Source organism: Antechinus flavipes, chromosome 6 (assembly GCF_016432865.1).
Source record: "Antechinus flavipes isolate AdamAnt ecotype Samford, QLD, Australia chromosome 6, AdamAnt_v2, whole genome shotgun sequence".
In the NCBI taxonomy this organism is placed as follows: Eukaryota; Metazoa; Chordata; class Mammalia; order Dasyuromorphia; family Dasyuridae; genus Antechinus; species Antechinus flavipes.
In genome coordinates this window covers 40618068-40643334 of record NC_067403.1, presented here as the reverse complement: position 1 = coordinate 40643334, position 25267 = coordinate 40618068, and the positions used below count along the sequence as shown (strand labels likewise).

General features: G+C 35.1%; 2 protein-coding genes across 2 annotated transcripts in view; one reads left to right on the top strand and one right to left on the bottom strand.

Moving 5' to 3' along the window:
* Nucleotides 1-25267, top strand: part of PPAT (phosphoribosyl pyrophosphate amidotransferase) — a 50801-nt gene that overhangs the window by 6798 nt on the left and 18736 nt on the right. The window lies entirely within an intron of this gene.
* Nucleotides 1-25267, bottom strand: part of PAICS (phosphoribosylaminoimidazole carboxylase and phosphoribosylaminoimidazolesuccinocarboxamide synthase) — a 47863-nt gene that overhangs the window by 21851 nt on the left and 745 nt on the right. Inside the window, 4 exon segments of the mRNA XM_051967045.1 lie at nucleotides 2081-2143; nucleotides 3288-3689; nucleotides 22225-22653; nucleotides 23693-23779. Coding sequence (XP_051823005.1) covers nucleotides 2081-2143; nucleotides 3288-3689; nucleotides 22225-22653; nucleotides 23693-23779 — 981 coding nt within the window.

Sequence of the window (25267 nt, the reverse complement as noted above, 5' to 3'; positions counted from 1 at the left end):
GTTTCTTATTCTGTACAGATTTTCCTCATAAATCATCCACAAAGGACTTGGCAAATGTTCCACTGATTCTATGGTTGTTTTACCATTCCTTAGAAATAAAATTTGCTGTAGAACTGGTTTGTCTTCTTTTTCCAACAGCTTTTTGGATAATAGCAGTCTTCTTATTTCTTTATTCGAGTTATTAATTGGTAATGTGCTATAATCTATCCCTTTGAGTAACTCGGAATTTTCGAGTATAGCATGTATTATAGCCATATAATAAAGCAAGACCACTGGCATTAAAGAACTATTGATGTATAATTGGAAAGCAGCTTGGCGTTTTAGATTTGAACAGTTGTCCAAATGTCACTACCCACTTTCACTCTCCTATTTACTTGTGGGCCCAGCTTATTGCCCTTCTGCACTTAATATTCAAGTTTTATGTACTGGTGGATTAGCTTAATGATTTGGCCATGCAACTATATCTCCTAATTTTCTTTTTACCATTTTGGTTTTCCTCTTTGGATTGATAGCATAATTTCTTGTGTGTGCTTGAATCTTTTTTAAAGATAGTTCTTAATATTCTGGGGTTCAAAATTCTATACTATGTCATATGTAGACAGAAAGATAATTCTTAATATTGTGGGATTCAAAATTCCATGCCATATTTTTTGGAGATGGGAAGATAATTTCCTTGTCTTTCGGAAGGAATCCTTCTTGAATTTGCTCATCACATGGTCATTTTATGCCTTCCTTAACACTGTTGTTCTGCTAATGTTGTCCTCTAATCCACATATTGAGTGGGAGGTAGTTTTGTGCTCTCTTAGCCTGTTTCTGGAGGCTTCAAGCTCTGGACATTACACTAAGATGAAAGACTTCAATTCCAGGTCTAATGAATGGCAGCATAGACATTGTTTCAGGACAACTTGGCTAACCTTCAAAAGCCTTGATTGCAAGAGGACATTTATTTGCCTATAGATAGCAGCTTTTGAAAGCCATCCATTAAGTTGTAGAGAGAGTGATCTCTGACAATTATGAATTACCCACAGTGACCAAATTAAAAATCCCTTTTTGATTTTTCATTGATATTTTGATTTGATTTGATAACAATAACCATAGTTCTCAATATTACATCTTTGGATGTATCTTTCAAGAAATTGTATACTATAACATCCTCCGAAAACACTTTGTAGGGACGTTTAAGGATATATTGGTTAATTAGAGTAATTCTTTGTTATAGTCAGGCTGTTGGATTGAAAATGTAATCTGTAAAAAATTGTTCTCTCATGTTCATTAAATATAAACTCCTGATCTTCTGTGGGGTGTACTAATGATATAGAGTGAAGTTTTATATGTAACACTAAAGGTTTTTTGAATGTCACAAGATCCCTATGAAGTGGAAAGATGGCCATCTTGAGAAGCAGCATAGTTTAAAATATTAGAGAGTGGGTTTAAAGACAAATGTCTCACTTCTGGAAAATAGATGGCATACAGGTCACCATAGTTGGTCTGGATCTGTTTCATATAAGATCCTGATTTTGTGGAGGAAGAGTTATTGCCATTCATGTTTAGATTTTTGGCTATTGGCCTCCATTCATTAGAATGCAATTATTTCTCTTATATTCATTTCTACTGTTGTTCCTCTCTAAATCTGTAGATCTTTCCCTCATCCTGAAGAAGTGTTTATATTCAAGGAATTAGAGGTATTTGTTTTGAGGATTAAGCCTTTATGGTTCGCATTTTTAAAAATAGCAAGTCTAGTAGACTTTAAACTGCTTAGCTTGTGATTTTTCTTCAGACCTCAGTGATTATTATCATCCTGGTATCATCTCATTTTATTTCTAATTATGTTATATTGATGGTGTGCATCTTAAAGAAAATTATTTGTCTTTTGGAAAAGTTCTCATTATAGACATTACTCTCATTCTTAATGAGTATTTCTCAGCAGTATCCACTGCTCTTCAAGCTTGGAAACAATATATTCAGTCTAGTTTTTTAAGGATCTAAATAAGCATCTTAGTTATAAAAGACAAAAACATTGGAAACTGCTGTATTTGAATTTAAAACATATACTAAAAATTGGTATTTCTAAAGGTCTTACCATCTTCATGTGCCTTTCTCTTGTTCAAAGATCCTGCATTCATGGCATGACCTTCAAATGATTCTTTAAAAAGAAAAGCAGGGTGGAGAAAAGGAAGAGAGGAAGAATAAGTGATATGTGACAGATGATTCAGAACACTTGTCTTCAAGCTTATTTTTCTATAAATTTGACTCCGTTCCCTATGAGTTTGAGAAATAAGGCCTTCATTTGAGAAATTTGTTTCAAAATTGTTTTCAAAATTACTATTGCTAACTATATTTCCCTCTTATTTCTGTTCTCATATCGTGTCTCTCTTTCTTGATGTCTGTCTCTGTGTTTCACCTTGTCGTTCCTCAAAAGTATTTTTTCTTTTTACTGATTGAATGATTTCATGCAAATGAAGGATTGGGCTTCTGGAGCCATGGTTTTTGAGGGGTAACCCTTACTGAAAGACTGTCTCAAAATAGTCTCACTTGTATATGTGTGCATATGTGAAATGTATATCATATATATTGTGTGTGTGGTATATATATATATATTTGTGTATACACACACATGCTTATACATAATACACATCTGCACACACACGCGCATGCACTATGGCATTCTGTAATGATAAAAGACATTTACTTACATAAAAGGGGTGTAGAGGGAGTACTAGGGCACCAAAGGGAGAAGGATAGAAAATATTGAGATAAATTGCTTCAATGAGGTAAGACGGGTCATTGAGGACATTTGATACTATTAGAAACTCAGTTAATACCATTGTGAACCCATGGAAAAACAAACCAAAATTCATTTTGCTACTAGTTAGCCTTCATTTTTCATCCTTTTCTGGTAGTTGAAATTTTGTTTCTACTTTTAGTGTATTTGAATACAGACTCTGAAAGCTGATGGTACGTTTTGTACTGTACAGTTAACTTTAGGCACCAGTGGGGTCTGTCATTTCCTGTTGTCTGATTTTGTCATTTAGTTTCATATATTTCCTCAAGAAGTAAACTAGGGCCAGGGACAAATATGCTACTTTCGAACAGGTCTTGGAAAAAGGTTAGGGAATAAGATTGATTCAAATGAGTTGATTTGATAAATAAATTCACAACTAATTATCGTATCTTTTTAAAATGTGAAATAACATTTGCAAGTATCTAATTTATTCCTTCTTAAGATAAGAAAACAAAGTAGATACTCAGAAGACCACAACAAAGATGAGTCATCAACATTTTAGTACCTGATATAAGACTAGAGTTATTTTTCCAGCTGTGTGTTCCGAGGGTCTGTTGCCTTAGGATGCAATCGATTTCTTCGTAAAACCTCATTTTCCTTTTAGGGTTATCAATAAGGCGATTAGTTTTCTTTTGTAATACTCTATATTCATATTTTAAATTTTTGTATTTTGTACGACACTGCTTCCAGTCTCTGTCTATTCCAAACTTCATTAGCCTTCTAGCAATTTCCTCAAATATTTCTTTGTTTCTTGTTGCCCCTTCCAGCATCTGCCTTATTTTTTCATCTGACCATATATTTATCAGTGCTCTGACTTCATTGTCACACCAGTGCTTTCCAGCCTCAGCATCATTTACTGTGATGATCTTTAAATGATTATGAGCATCTTCCAAAGGGATATGATTATCTGTAAATCAAGGAAAGATAAATGAAGGATAACATCTTTAAAAAAAAAAAAGACCTTGTCTTAAATAATGGCTATTTTATAGTCCTAAACAGTATGTTATGCATATTAAGTACTCAGATATTTGTTTTGATGTGATTTGATTAAATCAGGATCAAATTAGATTCAGTCGTCTATTCAGTAATCAAATTATACAGTAAAAACAATTTGAATTGGTTAAAATTATAACTCAGCCATGAACCCAATACTTTGGGATACATGAACTGATATGAACTTATTCCAAATTGCCTTTGTAATTTTTATAAAGTTCTATTACTACAAATTCTCCAAAGATAATACAAGTTCTTTTAAACTATTGATTATATATTTAACATGTATTGGTCCATCTGCTGTCTTGGGGAGGAGATGGTGGGGGGAAGGAGGGGAAAAATTGGAACAAAAGGTTTTGCAGTTGTCAATGCTGAAAAAGCACTTATGCATATATATTGTAAGTTATTAAAATAGGAAAAAAACTATTTATTATAAGTGAGTTCCTTTCCGAGGCCTTGGAATCTTTTAGTAAAATAAGACTTCTTGGAGAGACATTTGTTCTGGAAGTTCATCTTGTAACAGAAATTTCTTACTTCAAGAATCCTATAATTATCATGGTCATCTAAATTCACCTACCAGCTAATGTTCAATCACAAAATGAGTCACGATGTTAGAGTTAGACCATCTGTTCAAACCTTTGCTTATTGCTGATCGGGTTCATAGACTAAAATGCTTTCTGGTTACAGAGTGAATGGCAAACCTGGGACTAGAACCTTGAAGACTAGTCCCTACTTGAGCTATTGGGGCTCGGTGCTACAGCCTAATACTGTTGGACATCTTGTTCCATTATTAGATTGCTCTAGTTGTCAGAAAGCTTTGGTTTAAAATCTACTTCTCTCTGTCCACAGTTCTCTATCAACAAGGTGTTATCAATCCAGATGCAAGTGAAAATCCGCTGAGATACACTGGGGAGGATATGGCATTCATTTTTCCACTTCATTGGTTTAACTGTTAGGACATTTAGAATACTGGAGGGAAAAAAATTCTGGTTTGGAGAAGTTTAGTGAGCTAGGAAGGGCATACTACCATGACTGAAACTAAGACATTTGATAAATACTAGTGAAAGAAGAGTGGAAGAAGAAAAATAACAACTAACATTTATATTAGACTTAAAGGTTGGCAAAAAACTTCACATATGTTATTTAATCTTCATAGTAACTTTGTGAGATAGGTGTTTTAAGCTTCCTTTTTTAAGTGAGGAAATTGAAGATGAGTTTAAGTGAATTATCTAGGGTCACACAGCTACTGTCTAAGGCAGAATTTGAATTTAGGTCTTTCTGAGCAATTGTAACACTGTGCAAGATGCTTCCTAGTTGCCACAGAAGATGAGGGTGTTGTTCTGTCTGCATTCTTGAAAAATGAAGTAATTTCATCACAAATTTTCAAGAGAAAAATTTAAAAATAGACTAGTTCAATTTCAAAAAAAAATTTAAGCTTAAACTGAATAGAAGGGGAATGCATGGATGGATCAACATCTTGTTTAAACTTTGTTACTAAATAAAGTTTGTTTCCTCGTTCATCAGATTCCTTTTCATATAACAATCTAGTAGTTTACATTTTTCCACATTTGTCTAATGGAAAACTGAACTAGCCACTGTCACTTTTAGCTATACAACTTAATTGGAAGTGAGGTGAGAAGGAATTTGGGTTAATTTCATTCTACCAACTTAGGATCTTTTAGGGCTGTCGTTTCCTTCTACATTAAATGAATATAACATTTTGGATCATTAATTGCCCACTTATGATCAGTAATAAGAAATTAGATAACAAATTCTGATATTGTGAAAACATTTTTGTTTTTACATTAATGTTAAGCTTATGACAAATAATACATATATGTAATAAAAATATGATAAATAAATATAAAAATAGAAACAAAAAATAAATATAAAAAAATTAAATAAAAGTTAATTTATTTGAGTTGTATCTTTTTTAAAAATAGCTTTTTATATACAAAACATACGTATGGGTAATTTTTCAACACTGATCCTTGCAAAAATTTGTGTTTCAATTTTTCCCCTCCTCTCCACCTCCTCCCCTAGATGGCAGGTATTTCTATACATGTTAAATATGTTAAAGTATATGTTAAATACAGTATACGTATATATATTTATACAGTTAATCTTGTTGCACAAGAAAGATTGGATTTAGAAAGAAGTTAGAAATAACCTGAGAAAAAGAAAAAACGAAAATACAAGCAAATAATAACGGAGTGGAAATGTTATGCTGTGGTCCATACTCAATTCCCAGTGTTCTTTCTCTAGTGTAGCTGGTTCTGTTCATTACTGATCAGTTGGAACTTATTTGGATCCTCTCATTGTTGAAGAGAGCCACGTCCATCAGAATTGATCCTCATACAGTATTGTTGTTGAAGTGTATAATGATCTGGTTCTGCTCATTTTATTTAGCATCAGTTCATGTATGTCTCCAAGCTTCTCTGTATTCATCCTGGTCATTTCTTATAGAACAATAATATTGCATAACATTCATATTGGGTTGTATCTTTTACAAAAGTTTATGGCTTTGTTTTTGACATAAGATCAAAATTTAGAATGTGGTGGTGTACGTATGGAACATTTTTCCTATTTTTAAATTATAGATGAGGAAAAAGATTAAAAAAAGCTAAATGACTTGTGATCATAAAGTTAGGAAAGGGCAGACACATATATATATATGTGTGTGTGTGTGTGTATGTATGTGTGTATATATATACAACCACAGTATTCTTGAAAGTGGAGAAGAGAGACAATGACTTTGTGAATGCAAGCCTGCCTTCTCTTCCTGTAATATCCCAACTGTTTCCTACTTTGTTTACAAGTTTCTTGCCGACTTGCCGATAGCAAATCCAGAAAGGCAATTTATACTTGAAATTAGAATTTGAGTTCATGTCATTTTACCCTAGCATTTTATATGACTTTGGTCAGGTTGCTTCTCTTAATTATTAATCTGTGAAATAATAATAGATTTCATTTTCATTTATTTTGTAGGGTTCCAAGTATCAAATGAGGAGCGTTTTAGCTAGTAAATTTTATGTAAGTCAAAACTAACCTCTGTCAGAATTTCAAGGTTTTCTAAGTACTTTACAATTTAACCTGGGTGATCTTTGCAATAGCTTACAAAGGAAGTACCTAGGATATTATTCTCATTGTCTGTTACCTAATATTAACTGGGTCCTCATTGACATAAGGCAAGTTTTTGTTTTTTGAATTTTTCCCCAATTGATTTTTAATTTAATTTTATCCCAGTTCTATTAGTGTTCTCCATAGTTAATGTTCCAAACTTTTTCTTTATAGCCTAAGTCACTAACAGTTTCCCTTTGGTAAAGACAAAAATGCTATCCTTATCAGATTTACAGATGATATGAAATTTGCATGACAAAAGTAGTTTCTACTAAACAAAAAGGTTTGACTGACTAGATCTTAGGCTCTGTCTAATAAGATGAAATTTAATTGGAATAAGAGTAAATTTCTATTCCTGTGCAAAAATTGGCTTCACTGGAAAAGACCTAAGTTTTTATATGGTTGTCTAAAAAGTTAATGTGATGAAGGATTTCACTTTGTGGGGCATAATTTTTTGAAGAAAGGATGTGAGTCTTCATATTTGGCCTCCAGAGTTGGTTAGCTAGGATATTTATGCCAGAAGGACCAGTTATAATTGCACCTGCATAACCTGCAGAAGAAAAGACTAGTAGTAGTAGGTGAGAATGGAATGGAGGAAGTCCCAGAATGTAAAACTAATGATTTACCTTTGGTGTAAGGGGGATTTCCCTTCCAAAAATTGATATGATTGTCTCAAGAGTGGTTGCTTCCCTTTCATCTTTTAATATCTTCAGAGGTTTTGTTTTGTTTTGAAGAAAGATTGGATAATCATTTATAAGGCGTATGAAGAGTTTACTTTTGTCAACACATGATTGGACAATGTTTCTGTGCCAGGAAGACCACTGAAATCTGAAATTCTGACTTTGTGTTTTCCTTGTTTACTTTTATGTGATGCTTTATGGTTTGCTAAGTATTTTATGCACATTATCTCATTCAGTCCTTAGATAGTACTGTGCAGTAGTTGCTACAGGTATCATCCTTATTTTCCTCAACTGAAAAATGAGAATATTAGCCTTTACACTGCCTACCTTGCAAAGAAGAAAATACCTTATAAATAGCACAAGCTTGAGTTGTTATTGTAAGAAATTAGCAAGACAAGTTCTTGTGACTGATCCTGTAACAAGGTATTTCTTTATCCCGCACTGGTTTTTTATTGAACACCAAGTCTCCTATGTCCTCACCCTTCACAAACTATAAATATGGGAGAGAATAAGGTCACTTTTGAACCATGTGCTTTTAATTTGCTAGAAAGAAGTTTAAGGGAGCTGTCTCTCTCTGCTAAGGTTTTACATCATGATGGCAAGATTTTTTTTATTTTTATTATTTCTTTTGTAAAACTAGAGAAACACTTCTCATTTCCACTTACTATCTTTTGTAGATAGTAACTTTTGTTAGATCTTTGAATGCTCCTTTACTGTACTGCAAAGCACTTTTACTTATTTAGAACTATAGAATGTAAGTGTGGAAAGGAACCTTAAAGAACTTTTCATTCGGCTCTTTTACAGATGAAGAATCAGGCCCAGAAAAATTAAGTTGCCTAAAGTCTCATTGCCAGTAAGTGACAGAAATTAGTCTTTGTTTCTGACTCATTAGTACAGGCATGATTTAGTAACATTAAGAAACTTGTTGCATAAATATCTAAAACCAAATATATGGTTTTAAATTCTTCAAATTTGGCATTATCCCACACCCTTGCAAATCAAAGATTGAGCTTCTTTAATTTTTCATTTATTGTTAATTAAAGCCTTTGGAATTACTTGAAGATTTTTTTGGTCACTACAATATTATTCTACTGAATATAATATTTATTCCTCTTCCTTCTGTTACCTTTTTAAGGGATCCCCCTGAAGATTTTTTGGACAAAAAAACCTTTTACTCTCATTAGTTTCCTACATACTTTCTTTTATATATAGCTAGAGTCCTTCCTTGATATATAAAAGGAATGTGATTCAATTTTCTGAGACTTTATTCTTTGCTTTAGGATTCCTAAGTCCAAATCCCAGCTCTGTACTTTATTAATTATCTGTGAGACCTGTCGCTTTTCAGGGATTCATTCACCTAGACCCCAAGTTTCCTTGTACCTCTAAATCTATGTTCTCTAGTAAGACCAAGTTTTTTTTTTTTTTTTTTTTTAACCAACATGTTTTTGTTCATTGGATTTTATGGCCTTCATATGCTATTTGTGTTTTTAAAAATCTTTTCCACGCAGGTTTTTCAAGGAGTTATCGACTTTTCTAACACATTTGAAGAAACAGAGATGAAAAGGTCTGAACAAAATTAAACTTTTTATGTGGACTCAGGTTAGAAATTCGAGTAGATAAGGTTTTTGTATATGCTAGTAACTAGAGAGGAAACATTTTAGTAAATTGATTGCAATAGAGAATTCTGCATATTGGAATATGCCATTAGCTTTTCTTCCTCACCCTCTCCATCTCTTGCCTTTCCTATTATTTTAGTCCCAATCAAAAATGCCTTTTATGTCTTTTATGGCAAGCCTTACCCAATCCCCTTTAAGTCTATAGCTTTCTTCTCCTATTTATCCTCTATGTAGCTTGAGGATGTATGTGTGTGTCTGTCTGTGTCTCTGTATGTGTTTGTGTCTCTTTATGTGAGAGAGAAACAGAGAGGGAAAGAGGGGGAAAGGGAGAGGAGGAGGGAGGAGAGGGATGGACACACACACACACACACACACACACACACACACACACACATCCTGTCAATCTTCCCTCCCATGGCGTTTCCTGCCATTACTCTAATACAGACCTTCCTTGTCTCACACCTTGAGGATTGCTGCAGCCTATTGGTGAGTCAGCCTGCTTCAAGTTTTCCCCAATTTTCCTTCACTCTGATGCATCCTCTATTTAACTACAAAGTGCAAGTCATTCTTTTATCCAATAAATTCCATTGATTGCCTATGTCTCCAGGATCAAATATTAAAGACTTTTACCATTCCAAACAAGTACTGTTCTTCATTCTAGTGACCCAGGCCTCCAGGCTATGGGCATTTTCCCTGGCTCTTTTATACTTGGAATATTCTCCCTCATTCCTCTGCTTATAACTAAAATGCAGTCTTTTATGGAAAGCCTTATCCTCTCTAATTCTACTACCTTCTCTTATTTATGTTCTGTTTATCTTGTTGTGCACGTGCGCGTGCACGGTGTGTGTGTGTGTGTTTGTGTGTGTGTGTTTGTGTTTTTTCTCCCTTATCTATTTATTAACTCATTGAAGGCAGGGACTATCTTTGTCTGTTTGTACCGTGTTTCCCCGATAATAAGACCTATCCCGAAAATAAGCCCTCCCCTTACTGTGTAAGATTCCTCTAAAATAAGTCCTCCCTCGAAAATAAAGCCCTGTTGAGATTGCTGCTGTAGTGAAGGTGATCCCCTGTGCTGCACGCTACATTACAGTACCCTCTGTATGCACCGTTCCTCCCCCACCCCCGGTGAAACACATGCCGCGCTCCAAGCTGTCATCCTGTTCTTCCCCAGTGATTTGCTTGCTGGCGCCATTGAGAGCAGTGCCTCGGAGGAGAGCTGAGGCAGGACAACATAAAAACGCGGTATGTAAGCGGGAGTGAGGGGGTATGATGGAGGATAAAAGGGGCATGATGGAGGATAAAAGAAGAACTCAGCCAGCACTCACCACACTAAAGAAATGAAGAACTTCCTTACAGAGAGAAGAATAGATCAAGTAATGATTCCTGCAGGAATGACTGTCTATCTCCAGACCCTTGATATTGCAATAAACAAGCCATTCAAGGAGCATTTGCGCATGGAAGTCAAGGACTACATTGAAAATAGAATGGAAAGAAATCAGCGTGGAAACTTTGTGAAGCCCTGTCTGCAAGAAGTCGTGACTTGGGTGAAGAAGAAGTCATGGGATAAAATTACTGACAGCTGTGTTGCCAAGGCACTACGAGCAGGTTACCTGGACAAGACATGTTCATTTAAAGAGAGCTATATTGCTGGACATGACAGATTGGGCCCACTTCTTCTGAATGAAATAGAAGCGCAAGACATCCAGGACGGAATTCAGGGTGTGACTTACGACGATGTTGTTGAAGAAGATGACATGATCATTATTGAATAAAGGTACTTTTTTTGTTCACATTTACCTGTTTATTAAAATTGCTGTCAATGTTCATTAAAATAAGCCCTCCCCTGAAAATAAGCCCTCTGGGGTTTTTCTGTCCCAAAAAAAAAAAAAAAAAAGACATTGTCTTATTATCGGGAAAACACGGTATTTCCAGAGCTTAGCACAGTGTTGGGCACCTACTAGACTATAAATGTTTATTAAGTAGTTTGAATAGGTTCTCCTATTATTGATAATTTAATGAAAGCAGATCCTATATCTGGCCTATTTACTTCATCTGGTTCTGTTGGGCCACCCAGATCTTTTGAAATATACTTAAGGAATCTTCATCTATAGTGAAACAAATACAAGTGAATCCATTTACTTGTGGTATGTTCATTCTCTATTCAGAATCCACACATCCTACTTGAAACACTACGGTAAGTTAAGTTAAGTGGAAGAATGAAAATGCTGTGCTTATAATGAACAAGCAGGAAGAAAACACTGAAAGGCTAATATATAATAAAAAAGAGTAGAAACAGAAGAGCAGAATATTTCCTAGTTATGACCATATAAGAAGAAAAGAAAAAGGAAAGAGGAGACAGATTTAAGGATGAAAAAATTACCAAGTTAGTTTAAATGATTTTATTAACCATTTTGGTTTGTAGTCATTTAAAAAAGTTGTTTCTAACATTAAAAATGCTTTCCTGTCATTAAGTTTCTGAACTTACCCAAGTCTAGACTTTCTCTTTTTATGTGTGTAACTCTTGGACCTTCAACTCTTTCAACTTGTTTATCTGGATTTCGAACTGGATTTTAAAAAAATCGGTTCAGGATATATGGCATAACCATTTACCAAAAGGTAAATATTCTTATTTTTAAGGAAATGAAATGATTTTCATTCTGTCATGAAAGTTAATTTGTTGACTTATTTTGGTTCTGATGCTAGAAAATTAGCATTATTACTTACAAGTTGAAAGTTTGTTGTCTTTTTTTGTCAGACAACTTTCTTCCTTAGTAGCATTGGAACTTTAGTGCCCTCTGCTTGCCATCTCTTAGAATTTTTGTTATTAAACCAAAAAGAGTTTTACTTTTTAAAAAAAATACTTACTTATGAAAGGGAGGAAACTAAGACTTAAAAATCTAATCTACTCCTTTTAAAGGAGGTTTTCTTGACCTGTAATATCTCCTGGGCTCCTCTGACAGTTTTGTGAATCTTAAGGACACCTTTTAATGCATAAAATAAAATGTAAATTATAAAGGAAACCAATGATTCTGACATACTGTTATCAAAAATAAATTTTAAAAGTGCATAGGAAAATATTTGTGGCAGCCTTCTTTATAGTGGCCAGAAACTGGAAACTGAGTGGATGCTCATCAGTTGGAAAATGGCTTAATAAATTATGGTATATGAATGCTATGGAATATTATTGTTCTGTAAGAAACGACCAGCAGGATGATTTCAGAGAGGTCTGGAGAGACCTACTGATACTAAGTGAAATGAGCAGAACCAGGAGATCGTTATATATAGCAACAAGATTATACAATGATCAATTCTGATGGATGTGGCTGTCTTCAACAATGAGAGCATTCAAACCAGTTCTACTTGTTCAGTGATGAAGAGAGCCATCTACACCCAGAGAGAGAAACATAGGAACAGAGTGTAGAACACAACATAACATTCTGACTCTGTTATTTGCTTGCATTTTGTTTTCTTTCTCAGTTTTTCATTTCCTTCCTTCTTGATCTGATTTTTCTTGTGTAGCAAGATAACTATATAAATGTGTGTGTATAAGATTTAACATGTATTTCAACATATTTAAAATGTATTGGACTCCCTGCCAGCTAGGAGAGAGGGTGGGGGGAAGGAGGGGAAAATTTGGAACAAAAGATTTTGCAAGGGTCAGTGTTGGAATCATTACTCATGCATGTGCTTTGCAAATAAATAAATAAAAATTTAAAAAGTGCACAGGGTATTTAGAAACCTGTTTTAATGAAAATGTAGTTTATTTGAATATGTTTATTCATTTTCTACCATTACTGAAGTATGTCTATTTCCCACAATGATTTATGTTGGTCACTAAAAACTTGCCAGAATAGCAAAGATCATTCCTAAATGTTACGTCAGAAAAATGTTTCCTGAGGAGAGTTGTTAGTTTTTCTCTCTGACCTCCAGCTAGGACAGAAGCTTTGTTGTTAGCAGACACATTTCTCTTCTATCTTGTTTTTCTATTTGGCTGTTTCTGCTTCTCTCCTATTTGTGCTGGTGAAACAATGGGAAAATAAAGGAGATGCACTATATTGCAGAGAAAACAATTTTTTTACTTAATCCAGTAAAAGCATCAACTGTAAAAATCTCACTTGATTAATGGGTAATTTAATAATTTTTTTTTTTTTGCTTTTTATATTTTAAAGTATTCATTTATTAAAGTAAACATATTTTAAAGACAGTAATAGTGGTTTGATGACTAATGATTTATAATCATGACATGATATTTATTTCTTTGGAATATAAGTGTTTTGAAAGTTCAGTACAAGATTTTGAGTGGAGTAGGAAATACTAGATTGTAAGATAGAAATCAATGTTGTCTTGGAAAATAGGACTAAAATTCTTGGAACTGAGAGGTAAAATGTTGCTACATTGTTCTATAAATACTGTACGTGTTTAGTAAGTATTTATTGAATTGATAGAAGTATTTATTGAATTATATGAGAAGCCTGGGATTCAGGGATAGGACACTGAATGGGGAGCTGGAAGAGTTGGGGTCTTGCTTCTGCCCCCCTATTAGTTGTGATTTTGGGCCAGTTACTTGAATTCCTAGGTTATTTTTAAAACTGGAATAAGACTCATATTTTCCTATCTCTTGGGGTTTTCATGATAATTAAATTAGGTGTTGTAATTCAAAGTAAAGAGATAGGTTGACATAAGTAGATATCAAAATAGTTACTTGGTTTGGTAGAATTAAATAGACATATGGCAGTCACAAAGTGCTTACTCCGTTCAAGACAAAGTATTAGATTAAGAGATGAGACATATCCCTAACTTATATGAACCACAATATGCAAAATGTTTAGTGAAGTTTCTGACTAATGGGATGAAGGTAGACTTCCTGGAAGAGGTGAAATCTGATTTGGTTTTGAAGGAGAAAGAATTGGTCAATAGATACCAACTGGAGGACCAAGATTGGAGGGTAAGTTCAGAGAACAGATAGTAATTAATTGAGTTTGGTTAAAGCACTGAACAACAATTTATTATTACATTTTTATTATAATTATATTGCTCATAATAATTATAGCTGACAGTAGTAACAATGCCACTATGTGGCATGAACCAAATGAGGTGAGACTGGAAGAAAATAAGTCAAGGACAAATAAGTGATGAGGGTTAAGAGCTTTGTAAACCAGTTTTGTAAGGAGGGAACCTAGAACTCTTGGTAGTGGTAATCTTGGAGTAAGTAACCTGTTAAAACTAACTATTGTAACTCTAATACAACTTGTATTATTTGTTTTTGTTTATATAACATATCTATGCTTTTTTTTGTTTGTTTTTGAGGGAAGGGGACTCATGCCAATGATTTCATTAAGAAATTCCCATTATAGAAACTCCATCTACCAGTGTAGCATAACTTTCCTGAAACTTAGATCATAAATAGAAGGGATCACCAAGGTCACTTAGTCTAGTCCTGTCATTTTGCAATTTAGGAACGAGATCAAGGGAGTTTTGACCAACTTCATACAAGTAGTGTTGGAGTTGAGATTTGACCCTGGGTCCTATGGTTTCAGGTTGAGCATATTCTTCCCTCTTCTATAGCTTATGTAATTTGCACATTGTCAGTAGCTAGAATATGTCTCTTGAATCCAGGTATTCTTGACACCAAAGCAGGCTCCATCCACAGTGCCAGATGGAGCCTCTACATTCCCCAGGGGATTGATGTATTTGACCCTCCTGTTTGGGGAGAGAGATTTCTACTTTTATTGTTATCTCATAAACAATGATGCCTCTTAGCACCAGTTGAAGGAAAAGGACTTTTCATTTTGCTTTCCTTAAAATGCCTTAATATTACATGAAATGATCATATAAAGCAAAGATTTTTTTTCTTTTTTTTTCCTTTGTTATAAATTTCAATATAGATTTCTTTTGTAAGCCTATTATTTTATTCATTTGAAAATACTATTCTGAGAAGAGCTTCAGGATGCCAAAGGCGCCTATGGGAAAAAAAAAGGTTAAAAATCTCAAGTACATGGAGGTAGGGAAATGGATCCTTTGTGCTCTTGAGCTACCTGAAAGAAATTATGAATTGTTTTTTATGTAAAAACTGAAATTTAAAAGTCCTTTCTGATGTATAATCTAATATTTAATATCTAATTAAACTGCAAAACTCACTGTAGAATCTATGATTTCTGTGTAAACTAACTACCTGATCCTTTCATTCTTTGACTAGTTTTGTATATGTGGATCAGGATGTTATGCTACTCTCTGTGAGACTTTGGGGAATCATTTCATTTATAAACTCTCTCTTGGCCTCAGCTTCCTCATCTGAAATACATCAGGTTGAGTTAAAAGGTTTCTAAGGGCCTTTTGGATGTAAATCTGTGATCTTTTTGGTAGCACATCACAGCAATATCAACCAATCATAGGCATTTCTGCAGTAAAATTCTAAGAGCAGAGCAGATATTGTAGGGTTTTTTTTCAGGAGGTTAAATATTAAGTCTTCTCTCCATTCTCTTGTTTGTCATGCAAGTTTTAAAATATTACAAATCAATGTATGTAATGGGCTGAGGCTTGAGTTGATGCACTGAGGTCCTAAGCACGTGAGGCTAAATAGTAATTGGACCATACTCTATTAATATATATGCTTGGAGAAAGAATGGCCCCCATCCACTTTTTGTGCAAGTCCTGTTGTGTTGTATAGGAAATAACGTTTTTGATGGGTGGAGGCAAGGGAATGGAAAGGGAAGCGGAAGGAGAGACTGCTGGCTGGCCTCTTGTCACAGTTGCTCACATTGCCATTGCTAAGGCCTTTCATCTCCAATACCCCTCTGTTAGCTGGCTTCCTGTTGCAGCTGCCCATATTGCTATCGCAATCTTTCTTGCCCATATTGCTATTGCAATCCTTTTTCACCTCTTCATTTCAATAAAGATTGAAGATTTTACTCTTACCCTGAATTCCTGACTCCGGCTGATTTTAAATATGCAGTCATCACATTTGGTGCCCAATATGGGGCTCGAACCCACGACCCTGAGATTAAGAGTCTTATGCTCTACAAGATTTGCCTTTTCAGTGGCCAGCGCTAACTTAGCTGAGCCTTATAAAAGATATGAATGGGCAGTTTTGCCACAGGGAATGAAAAACAGCCCCACTATGTGTCAAATGTATGTTGCTGCTGCTCTTGCTCCAGTAAGAAAAGCATTTCCAAAAGTTATGCTATTACATTATATGGATGATATATTGGGATGTGCACCTGAGGAACAAATGCTAGAAGCATGTCTACAAAAGACCATAGAAACACTAAAATACTACACATTGTACATAGCTGAAGAGAAAATTCAAAGACATGCTCCTTTTCAATATTTAGAATATGAAGTATACCCTAAGGTGCTTACAGTACAAAAACTGTCCTTAAGAACAGAGAAGCTAAACACCTTAAATGATTTTCAGAAATTGATAGGAGATATCCAATGGATGCGACCAGTGTTAGGCTTGACTACCTATCAGTTACAACCATTATATGACATTTTAAGGGGAGACAGTGCTTTAAATTCACCACGCCAGCTTACAAAAGAAACTGAAGAGGCTTTGAGAAAAGTTGAACTGGCTTTATCCAATGTGAGTCACTCAAAAATCCTTGGAAATATTAGTTTTTGCCACACAAGAGGCACTCACAGCAGTCCTTCATCAAGGAGACCGTTTGATAGAGTGGGTGAACCTCCTGCCACAATCAGAACAAAGCCTTACTTCTTATCCAGTGCTTGTGGATATAATTTTATTAAAGGCCATTAAGCAAGCAGTACAATTATCTGGGGCAAGACCTGATAAGATATACACTTTTTACACCAATACACAAATTAATGTGTGCTGTGAGACCATCCCAGAGTGGCAAATTTTATTAGCCATGGCTCCAAATTTTACACATGGGTCTCCATTAAAGATAATCAGACTTTTACATAATTGGCGATAGATTCTTGAAGAAAAAGTTTCTAAAGTTCCTCTTAAAGGACCAACTATCTTTACAGATGTATCCAAACACAAATATTCTCATGACTTAACTATAAAGAGAGTAGTCAGAACTCCTTTTCAGTCCACTCAGCAGAACGAATTATATGCAATCATGTTAGCTCTCACTTATTACCCAGGAGACATAAATATAATATCTGATTCAGTCTATTCAGTAGGTGTGGTACAAAGAATTGCTACAGCCCAAATAAAATTTGCAGCTTCTAATATATATCAGCTCTTTAAGGAACTTCAGGAGCAAGTGAGAAAGCATCCAGGAAAGATTTATATCTTGCATGTCCACTCACATAGTGGACTCCCAGGCCCTATTTTTGATGGGAATTCAAAGGCAGATAGCCTCTTAACTATGTTAGCCAGTATGCCTTTATTTCAGGAGGCCCAGGAATCCCATTCTAAGTACCATCAGGCTGCTCGAGCTTTGAGTTTACAATTTGGGATAACAAAAGAGGAAGCTAGGAGCATAGTAAAAAGCTGTACAGCTTGCCTTCCTTTCCATGCTCCTACACTGCCTCCAGGGAAGAACCCTCGTGGTTTGAGACCCAATGAAATCTGGCAAATGGATGTGACCCATTATAAATCTTTCGGTCGTCAGTCTTTTATCCATGTTGTTGTGGTAGACACCTTTTCAGGATTCACTTTTGCCACACCAGCAGCAAAAGAGACAGCCTGAGTGGTCACTGAATTCCTCATGCAAGCATTTGCCATTATGGGTGTGCCACAAGCAATAAAAACAGACAATGGTCCTGCATACACCTCCAAACATTTTGCACACTTTTGTGCACAGTATAAGATTTTACACACCACTGGCATACCCTTTAAACCTCAAGGATAGGCAATAGCAGAGAGGAGAAACAGAGACATTAAGACGCTGCTCCAAAAGCAAAAGAAAGGGGGAGCCACAGGTAACCCTAGAGAATTACTAAATCTAGCACTTTATACTATTAACTTCTTGATTTTTGACAAAGATGCACTGGCTCCGGCAGACAGGTTTTATAACCCACCGGAAGGGCAGTGTCCAGTGCGAGCAGCTCCACTATCTTTAGATAATCACCAGGTGATGTGGAGAGACCCAGAAAGTGGTGAATGGAAGGGACCAGATAGGCTAACTGCTTGGGGGAGAGGATTTGCTTGCATCTCTACAGGTGGAGAAGGAATCAGATGGGTGCCAATGAGCCGTATTTGCCTTGTCCATCACAGAGAGACGGAGCAGACCCTTGAAAGGAAGGAGAAGACCCAAGAAACATCGGGTGGTTCTGTTGCTGATTGTGCTCACCATTGAAAGAGTGTGGCAGTTATGGCGTTTGACTCATGGACATAGAAAATTGTTGGATTTCAAAACCCTCAGCAATCATTGGATTCTCTGAGACATTAGATTGTTGTAGGATTTGAAAGCCTTCAGGAACCATTGGATTCTTTGAGACATAAGACTTGAAAGCCCTCAGGAATCATTGGATTTTCTGAGAAATGCTAAGACTCTTACAGGATGTCAAAATCTGTTGGAATCATTGGATTCCCTAAGACATAAAAAGACTTTTGCAGGACTTCAAAAACTTGGAGGGGATCATTGGATTCCCTGATATGTGAAGCAATGGACAATAGACTAGTTTTGGACTATCTCTTGGCTGCTGAAGAAGGTGTATGTGTTGACTGCTATTTACATACTCTCCTTCTAGGACTTATGGCAATCTTTTACAACACAATGTTGATTTATATTGTTTGTTATATCGTTACTTGGGTGTATAATTCATGTTTGTTACACCACATCAAGCCTGCACTGACTGTGGGGAGAGTCATCACTAATAGCCTCTGCGTTATTGCTATGTGCTTGTGTAATACGTCACATGCTGATGGGTTTGTGCATAATAAGACCCTTCAGCCCAGAATCCCACTAGCAACCCCCACTTCCCTTTGGTGCTTTTCATCTCCCTTCCTGAGATGTCAGGGAGGGCGTGATTATCTCCTTTTTAGTGCTTTCACCTCCCTTCCTGAGAAGTCAGGGGGGTCGTGATCACCTCCTTTTCGGTGCTTTCACCTCCTTTCCTGAGAAGTCAGGGAGGGTGTGATCACCTCCCCTTGGGGGTTCTGACCTCCCTGAGGAGTCAGGGATGCATGACCACCTGTGTTCTAAAACAAAAAAAAGCAGGAGATGTAATGGGTTGAGGCTCGGGTTGATGCACTGAGGTCCCAAGTACGTGAGGCTAAATAGTACTTGGAACATACTCTATTAATATATATGCTTGGAGAAAGAATGGCCCCTGCCCACTCTTCGTGCAAGTCCTGATATGTTGTATAGGAAATGACGATTTTGGGAGTGGAAAAGGAAGGGGAAGGAGAGACTGCTGGCTGGCATCTTGTCACAGCTGCTCGCATTGCCATTGCGAAGGCCTTTCATCTCCAATCCCCCGCTGTTAGCTGGCTTCCTGTTGCAGCTGCCCATATTGCTATCGCAATCTTTCTTGCCCATATTGCTATTGCAATCCTTTTTCACCTCTTCATTGCAATAAAAACTGAAGATTTTACTCTTAACCTGAATTCCTGACTCTGGCTGATTTTAAATACGTGGTCATCACAAATGTATAATGGCTTTTAGGAATGACAAAAATACCAATAGTTTATATATGCTTAAAGCATTTGTGCTTCATAATGTTCATTTTGAACATTTAAATCATCTGATTATTATAACTACTCTGAGAAAGTAGGCTATAATGAATATTATTGCCATATTACTGGGGTGGTCTCAAAAGACAGATACAGGTTGTGTGTGTGTGTGTGTGAGAGAGAGAGAGAGAGAGAGAGAGAGACAGATAATCATTTACATGAAATGATCATATAAAGCAAAGTTTTTTTTTTCTTTGCTTACAGATAAGTATCTGTCATTGGGAATTGAGGGGAGTTCCCTTTAAGTAAAATTTCCCAATAGCTAAAGTTTAACTATCTATATTGGACATCATTAAACTTTTTCCTTAAGGTCATTATGAATTAGTGATATAAAATTTTTATAAAATATGGATTACTTTGATCTTTCCTTGAATTCTCCAACACTGCTGTTTTTTATTTGATTGTTTTCTCCTTATGTAGTTTTATTATTCTTTCCTCTTTAATTCCCCACTGCTGACTCCTGTTATGTTACTTTCATGAATTAGGAACGTGATCAGAAAGAACTAGATAAAGCAAGCTAATTGCTTTGGTCACTACAAGTGTATACTTTTGAAACATGAAGCTGAGTACATGTGGATCTGAAGTGATTTACTGCCTCTCTTATGAAGTGTTTTTGGTGAATAATCTAGAATCTTTGGGTTTGGGACTTTGTTTCAAGTGAACTAAGGTGTTGACTCTGAGTGGTTGGATGTCCCTTATTTTGTTCCCCAGGTATGTCCTGAGATCGTAGGCAGAACGCACAAGATTCTGTGATCACAGATCTAGGTCAGGGAAGGTTCTGAAAAGCCATTCCTTCCACGGTACTCCCTCATTTGAAACCTGAAGGCAGTGACTGGCCTAACGTGCCTCTCTGATAACAGAAATCACTTCTAGAATACCTAGACAAGCTACCTTTGTAGTCCTGATGAAGCGTGGGGACAGGAAGCGGGTGGTGGTTTTGTTTTTGGAGACCTAGGGTTGGGCTCCACCTCAGTCAGCTTCCATATGGGTATCTTTGGGCAAGTTATTTAAGGTACTTGTGGGCCTCAATTGCAGAATGAATTTATTAACACCTTGCTTGTAATGTTCTTTTGAGAGTTTTGTTTTGCTTTTAAAAATATAAATTATATCACTAATTTGGAATTGAAGCGAAAAAGCAAAGCCTCTTTTACCTTTATCATGTTTTCTTTTTACAGGTGTTTCTTCTAGGTCTTCAGATTTGTTGCTAATTGAATCTTCAGCTACATCTTCAGAAATTACTGTATAAACATAACATTTACCTATATGTTTATGCATTTTAAAAAACAATTCTAAGTTGTAATTTTTCTCTTTAGAATATGTTTGATGTAAAATACTGTGGCTCTTGATTTTTAATTATATAAGTTAGTACTCCCAGGAAGGGGAAAGGGATATTCACCTTGTATATCATTAAAAAAAAAAAATCTATCACATCATCTTAACAGGCAAAAAAATATTAACCAAAAATTTCTTTCTCCCACTCTCCTCAATTTAAAATAACAAGCATACATTGTCAAGAAAAACCTTTCAAAATGAGTTTCATTTTGTCTTCACCATCACTATCAGAATGCTTGCCTTGTATTCGTATATTATTTGACCCAAAACACATGCATGCTTTCTAAAGGTATTGCAACTCTTCCTGTTCTGGTGAAGCCTAGGAGGCCTTTCTTTCTATATACCTCATTTTCAAGAACTTTGCAATTACATGTCATTTGAAATTTCTTATTTTGACCCCATAAATTGTTTCCCAAATTCCTCTTCTACCCCCTTTTTGCAGTTTTTACTGGCCCAACTTAGACCTAGACATACAGAATTGTAGGATTTTGATAATGGAACCTTAAAAATGATTTATACCTCATTGTGGGCATCTTGGTACGATGAAAAAAAGCACCTAAGATGACTAACGTTTTTATATAATAGTATCAACACAAACTAGATGTGTTTGGGCTGTCAATTTAACTTGTGAACCTCACTTTTATTTGTCAAACAAGGGTAATAAAACATCTTTATACAAGATATCATTATTGTTATTGTTTTATAGCTGAGGAAGCTGATCTCAAAGAAATTAGGTGATTTGTTTTAAATCACATAACCAGTAGTTTAGCAAAGACTGGAATCCTAGTCTCACTAGTAGCATCATGTTGATACTGTTTCTTATGTGGGTGGGTGTATATTGAGCACTTGTTTGTTGTGAATCTAATGTAATACCTTTATATCTTAGCATCTGGCTCAAAAGAATTCTCCATTTCCAAAACGATTTTACTTGCCTTGTCTTATCCTAATTTCTTTGATTGATAACATCATTTATTTCAATAATTGTTTCTTTTGTATATCTTGCATGATTTTAACTTTGTATAAAACAAAATATTGACATGCTTTGATACCTACCTCTACTGCTGATTTCCATTTTTATATTTGTCTGTTTTGTTCTTTGTCTTTCTTTGTTTTCCAGTTTTTGCGATTGTTCTGAAGTATGTCCCAGAATAGCATCCAGCTCCGTGAAAAATTTCATACTTTTAGTTGTGCCCAAATCTTGGCAATTTTTTACAATCTTGTATTCGTGCTTCAGATTTTTATATTTTGTTCTACACTGCTTCCAGTCTCTGTCTATACCAAATTTCTGAAGTTTGGCAGCAATTTGTTCAAATATTATTTTATTTCTCATGGTTCCCTCCAGTTGTTTCTGAATGTTTTTGTCTGACCAAATGTCTATAAGAGCCCTGACTTCATTTATAGTCCAGTGTTTTCCTCCTTCATTTGCTACACTTGGAATTAATGTTGGATTATTAGAAGAATCCAATATTGATGTTGGTTTATCTGTAACAAATGACATAAAAAAGGGGGAAGAAAGAAGAAATTCGGTAAGGAAAATATTTTTATTTGGAAAGTAGAATTACTTAGTCATATTTCCCCCCAAAATGATAAAGGGAAAGTAAAACTTTTAACTGGCATTATCTTATCATGGTCTGAATGAACAAAATTGAGGGTAATGTCCAGCATTTTGTTCCAAGTTTTCTTCTTTACCAATATACATCTCTGCAATGTATGTTGTTTATAGGAAATTATTTGCATTATTGCTTATGGAAGCATCTTTATAAATCTAATTGTAACAATCCATCCGTTCAGACATTTCTCCTTCCAAGTTTTTGCACCTTTTGATTTGATAACCCAGGGGCAGCTAGTTGGTGCAGTGGATAGAGCACCACCTGAAGTCAGCAGGACTTGAGTTCAAATGTGACCTCGGACACTTAATACTTCCTGGCTGCATAACCCTGGGCAAGTCACTTAACCCTAATTGTCTCAGCCAAAAAAAAAAAAAAAAAAAAAAAAAGATTTTATATTCTGTTCTCTTGTTGAAATTCTGGTGCTTTATTTCTAGAAGACTATAAAGACTATATAAGACTATAAAAATGCATTTGGATTCTTTACCTCCTTTCTTTCCCTTCCTAAATCTACCCTTTAAAATAATCTCATGCCTTGTTTGGACAAAAAAATGGCTTAATGGTTATTGGAAAAGTGATTGTTTATTTAAAGAATAATTTAAATTCTTGCAGGTTATTTAATTTAGCTTAAAGAATCATTTGTTTTGGAATATCCTTTTCTTTTTTCTATTTCTGGTAAAGGAAGAAAGGAGCATAGGGCAGAACATAAACCTAGATATCTGTCTTTTATACTATGGTGAAAGGGGGCATTCTTTTTACATTTAATCTTAATGTTGGAAATAGAGAAGTTATTCTCCCCTCTTCTGATTAGAAATTCTTTTATATTTATCCCATTTTCAGACTTAAGCTGTCTTACTTTACCATTGTTCTTTTTTTTTGTGGGGAAGGGGATGATGAGCTCCACCATACTATACCTAGTTCCATTGGACTGACGTGAGAAATAGAAAGTAAAGGATCCATTGAAATATCCTCATCATCTTCTAGTGCAACTGATATTTCACCTGAAGGAAGAACAAAGTTTCCATTTGGCAATAAACAGAAAAAAAGGAGTAGTACTTATGAATGTGAATAGATAGTGGTCAAAGTGGTGATTTGGGCTGGGTTTAATAGCAAATATATAATATTGTAATTTTTAATAGATGTATTTAACAAATGTAACAGTATAGTATAGCAAATTTAACTAAATCACTTAGTTGCCTTTCATTGACATTTTAATTTCACATTGTGCCATCTTGAGGGTTGTGCAGTTTGAACCAATTCAAAAGACCCCAGGCCTGGATAGTTTTGTAGTGTATTTGGGCTTTTGCACAGATTTGGAGAAGTGTGTAGACTTTTATTTTAAATGCTCTTAAGAATTTTTATTTTTAAAGCAACTCTGTGTCAATACCTTTGGAAGAATGGTATTATATGGCTTTTTAAATAAAATGTAACACAAATGTAACTTAGTTATCAAGGAGGGTGATGCTGTATCATCAAAACAAATTAACAAAAACAAAGCAAATTGAAAAACTAAAGGACCAAACAGTTCTGAGGTTTTCATTACATTGGTATCTGAAGTTAAATCATAAATGTGGTGGGATATTTGGTGTTTTACTTGTTTTTTAATCACCTTGTGATTTCATTGGTGGAACTTGTTGGTGAGCAAGTCCTTCAGTTAATGTACATAAATCATCAGGAACTCTGCGACTCAGAATCTGCAGCCCCAGAGTGACTGGGACACTGAGGTTACTAGGCTAATTAGTATGTCTCAGAAGCTAGAATAAAGGTGGGACTTTTGTTTTTATTGATTTGTTTCACTACATATTGAAATTATATCTCCAAAATAGATATTGTGCAATTAACCTTTTTTATTGGAAAAAGTTTAAGTTTTGAATGATTTTGATCTCATTTGCCATTTTGTTAGGAAGCCAACATTTCCAATCGAATGTTATAACGATGGAGCATTTGGTGTGAATTAAAAATGGTTTATGAGAGTAGACAGCTACTGAATAGCACCTCTATGGAGGAAAATTTTGGTTAATTACTTTGTTTGTTATTGGTAACTAATGGAGAAATGCAAAATATGATAATTGTTTATTGAGATAGAATTTAATTTAACCTTTTTTTTTAGAGTGCTACTAAGTATTCTGTACTATCTTAAGCAATCTTTTAGAAATAAATATATTAGCTATAATTTAGTACCTTTTCTCCTAGCATTTATTTCTCAGAATATGTCTTGATTCTTATATTGAAGTAAAATAAAAACCTTCTTTAAGAGTTTCTCCGAATTTCTTTCTTTGCTTTGCCTTATAATCACACCCTGATTCTGTTGACTGTGACCAGCTGATATCATTTATCTATGCTTAAAAGCCATGGAATAGATCTAAAATTTCATTAGACTGTCTCTGACAAAAGTTTATAGTAACATTAATACAAGATTAATTCAGGGTTCAATCCATTTTAACATGCTTAAGGAGCAAGTTAGTGTCATTTTAATGAGGCTCTACGGT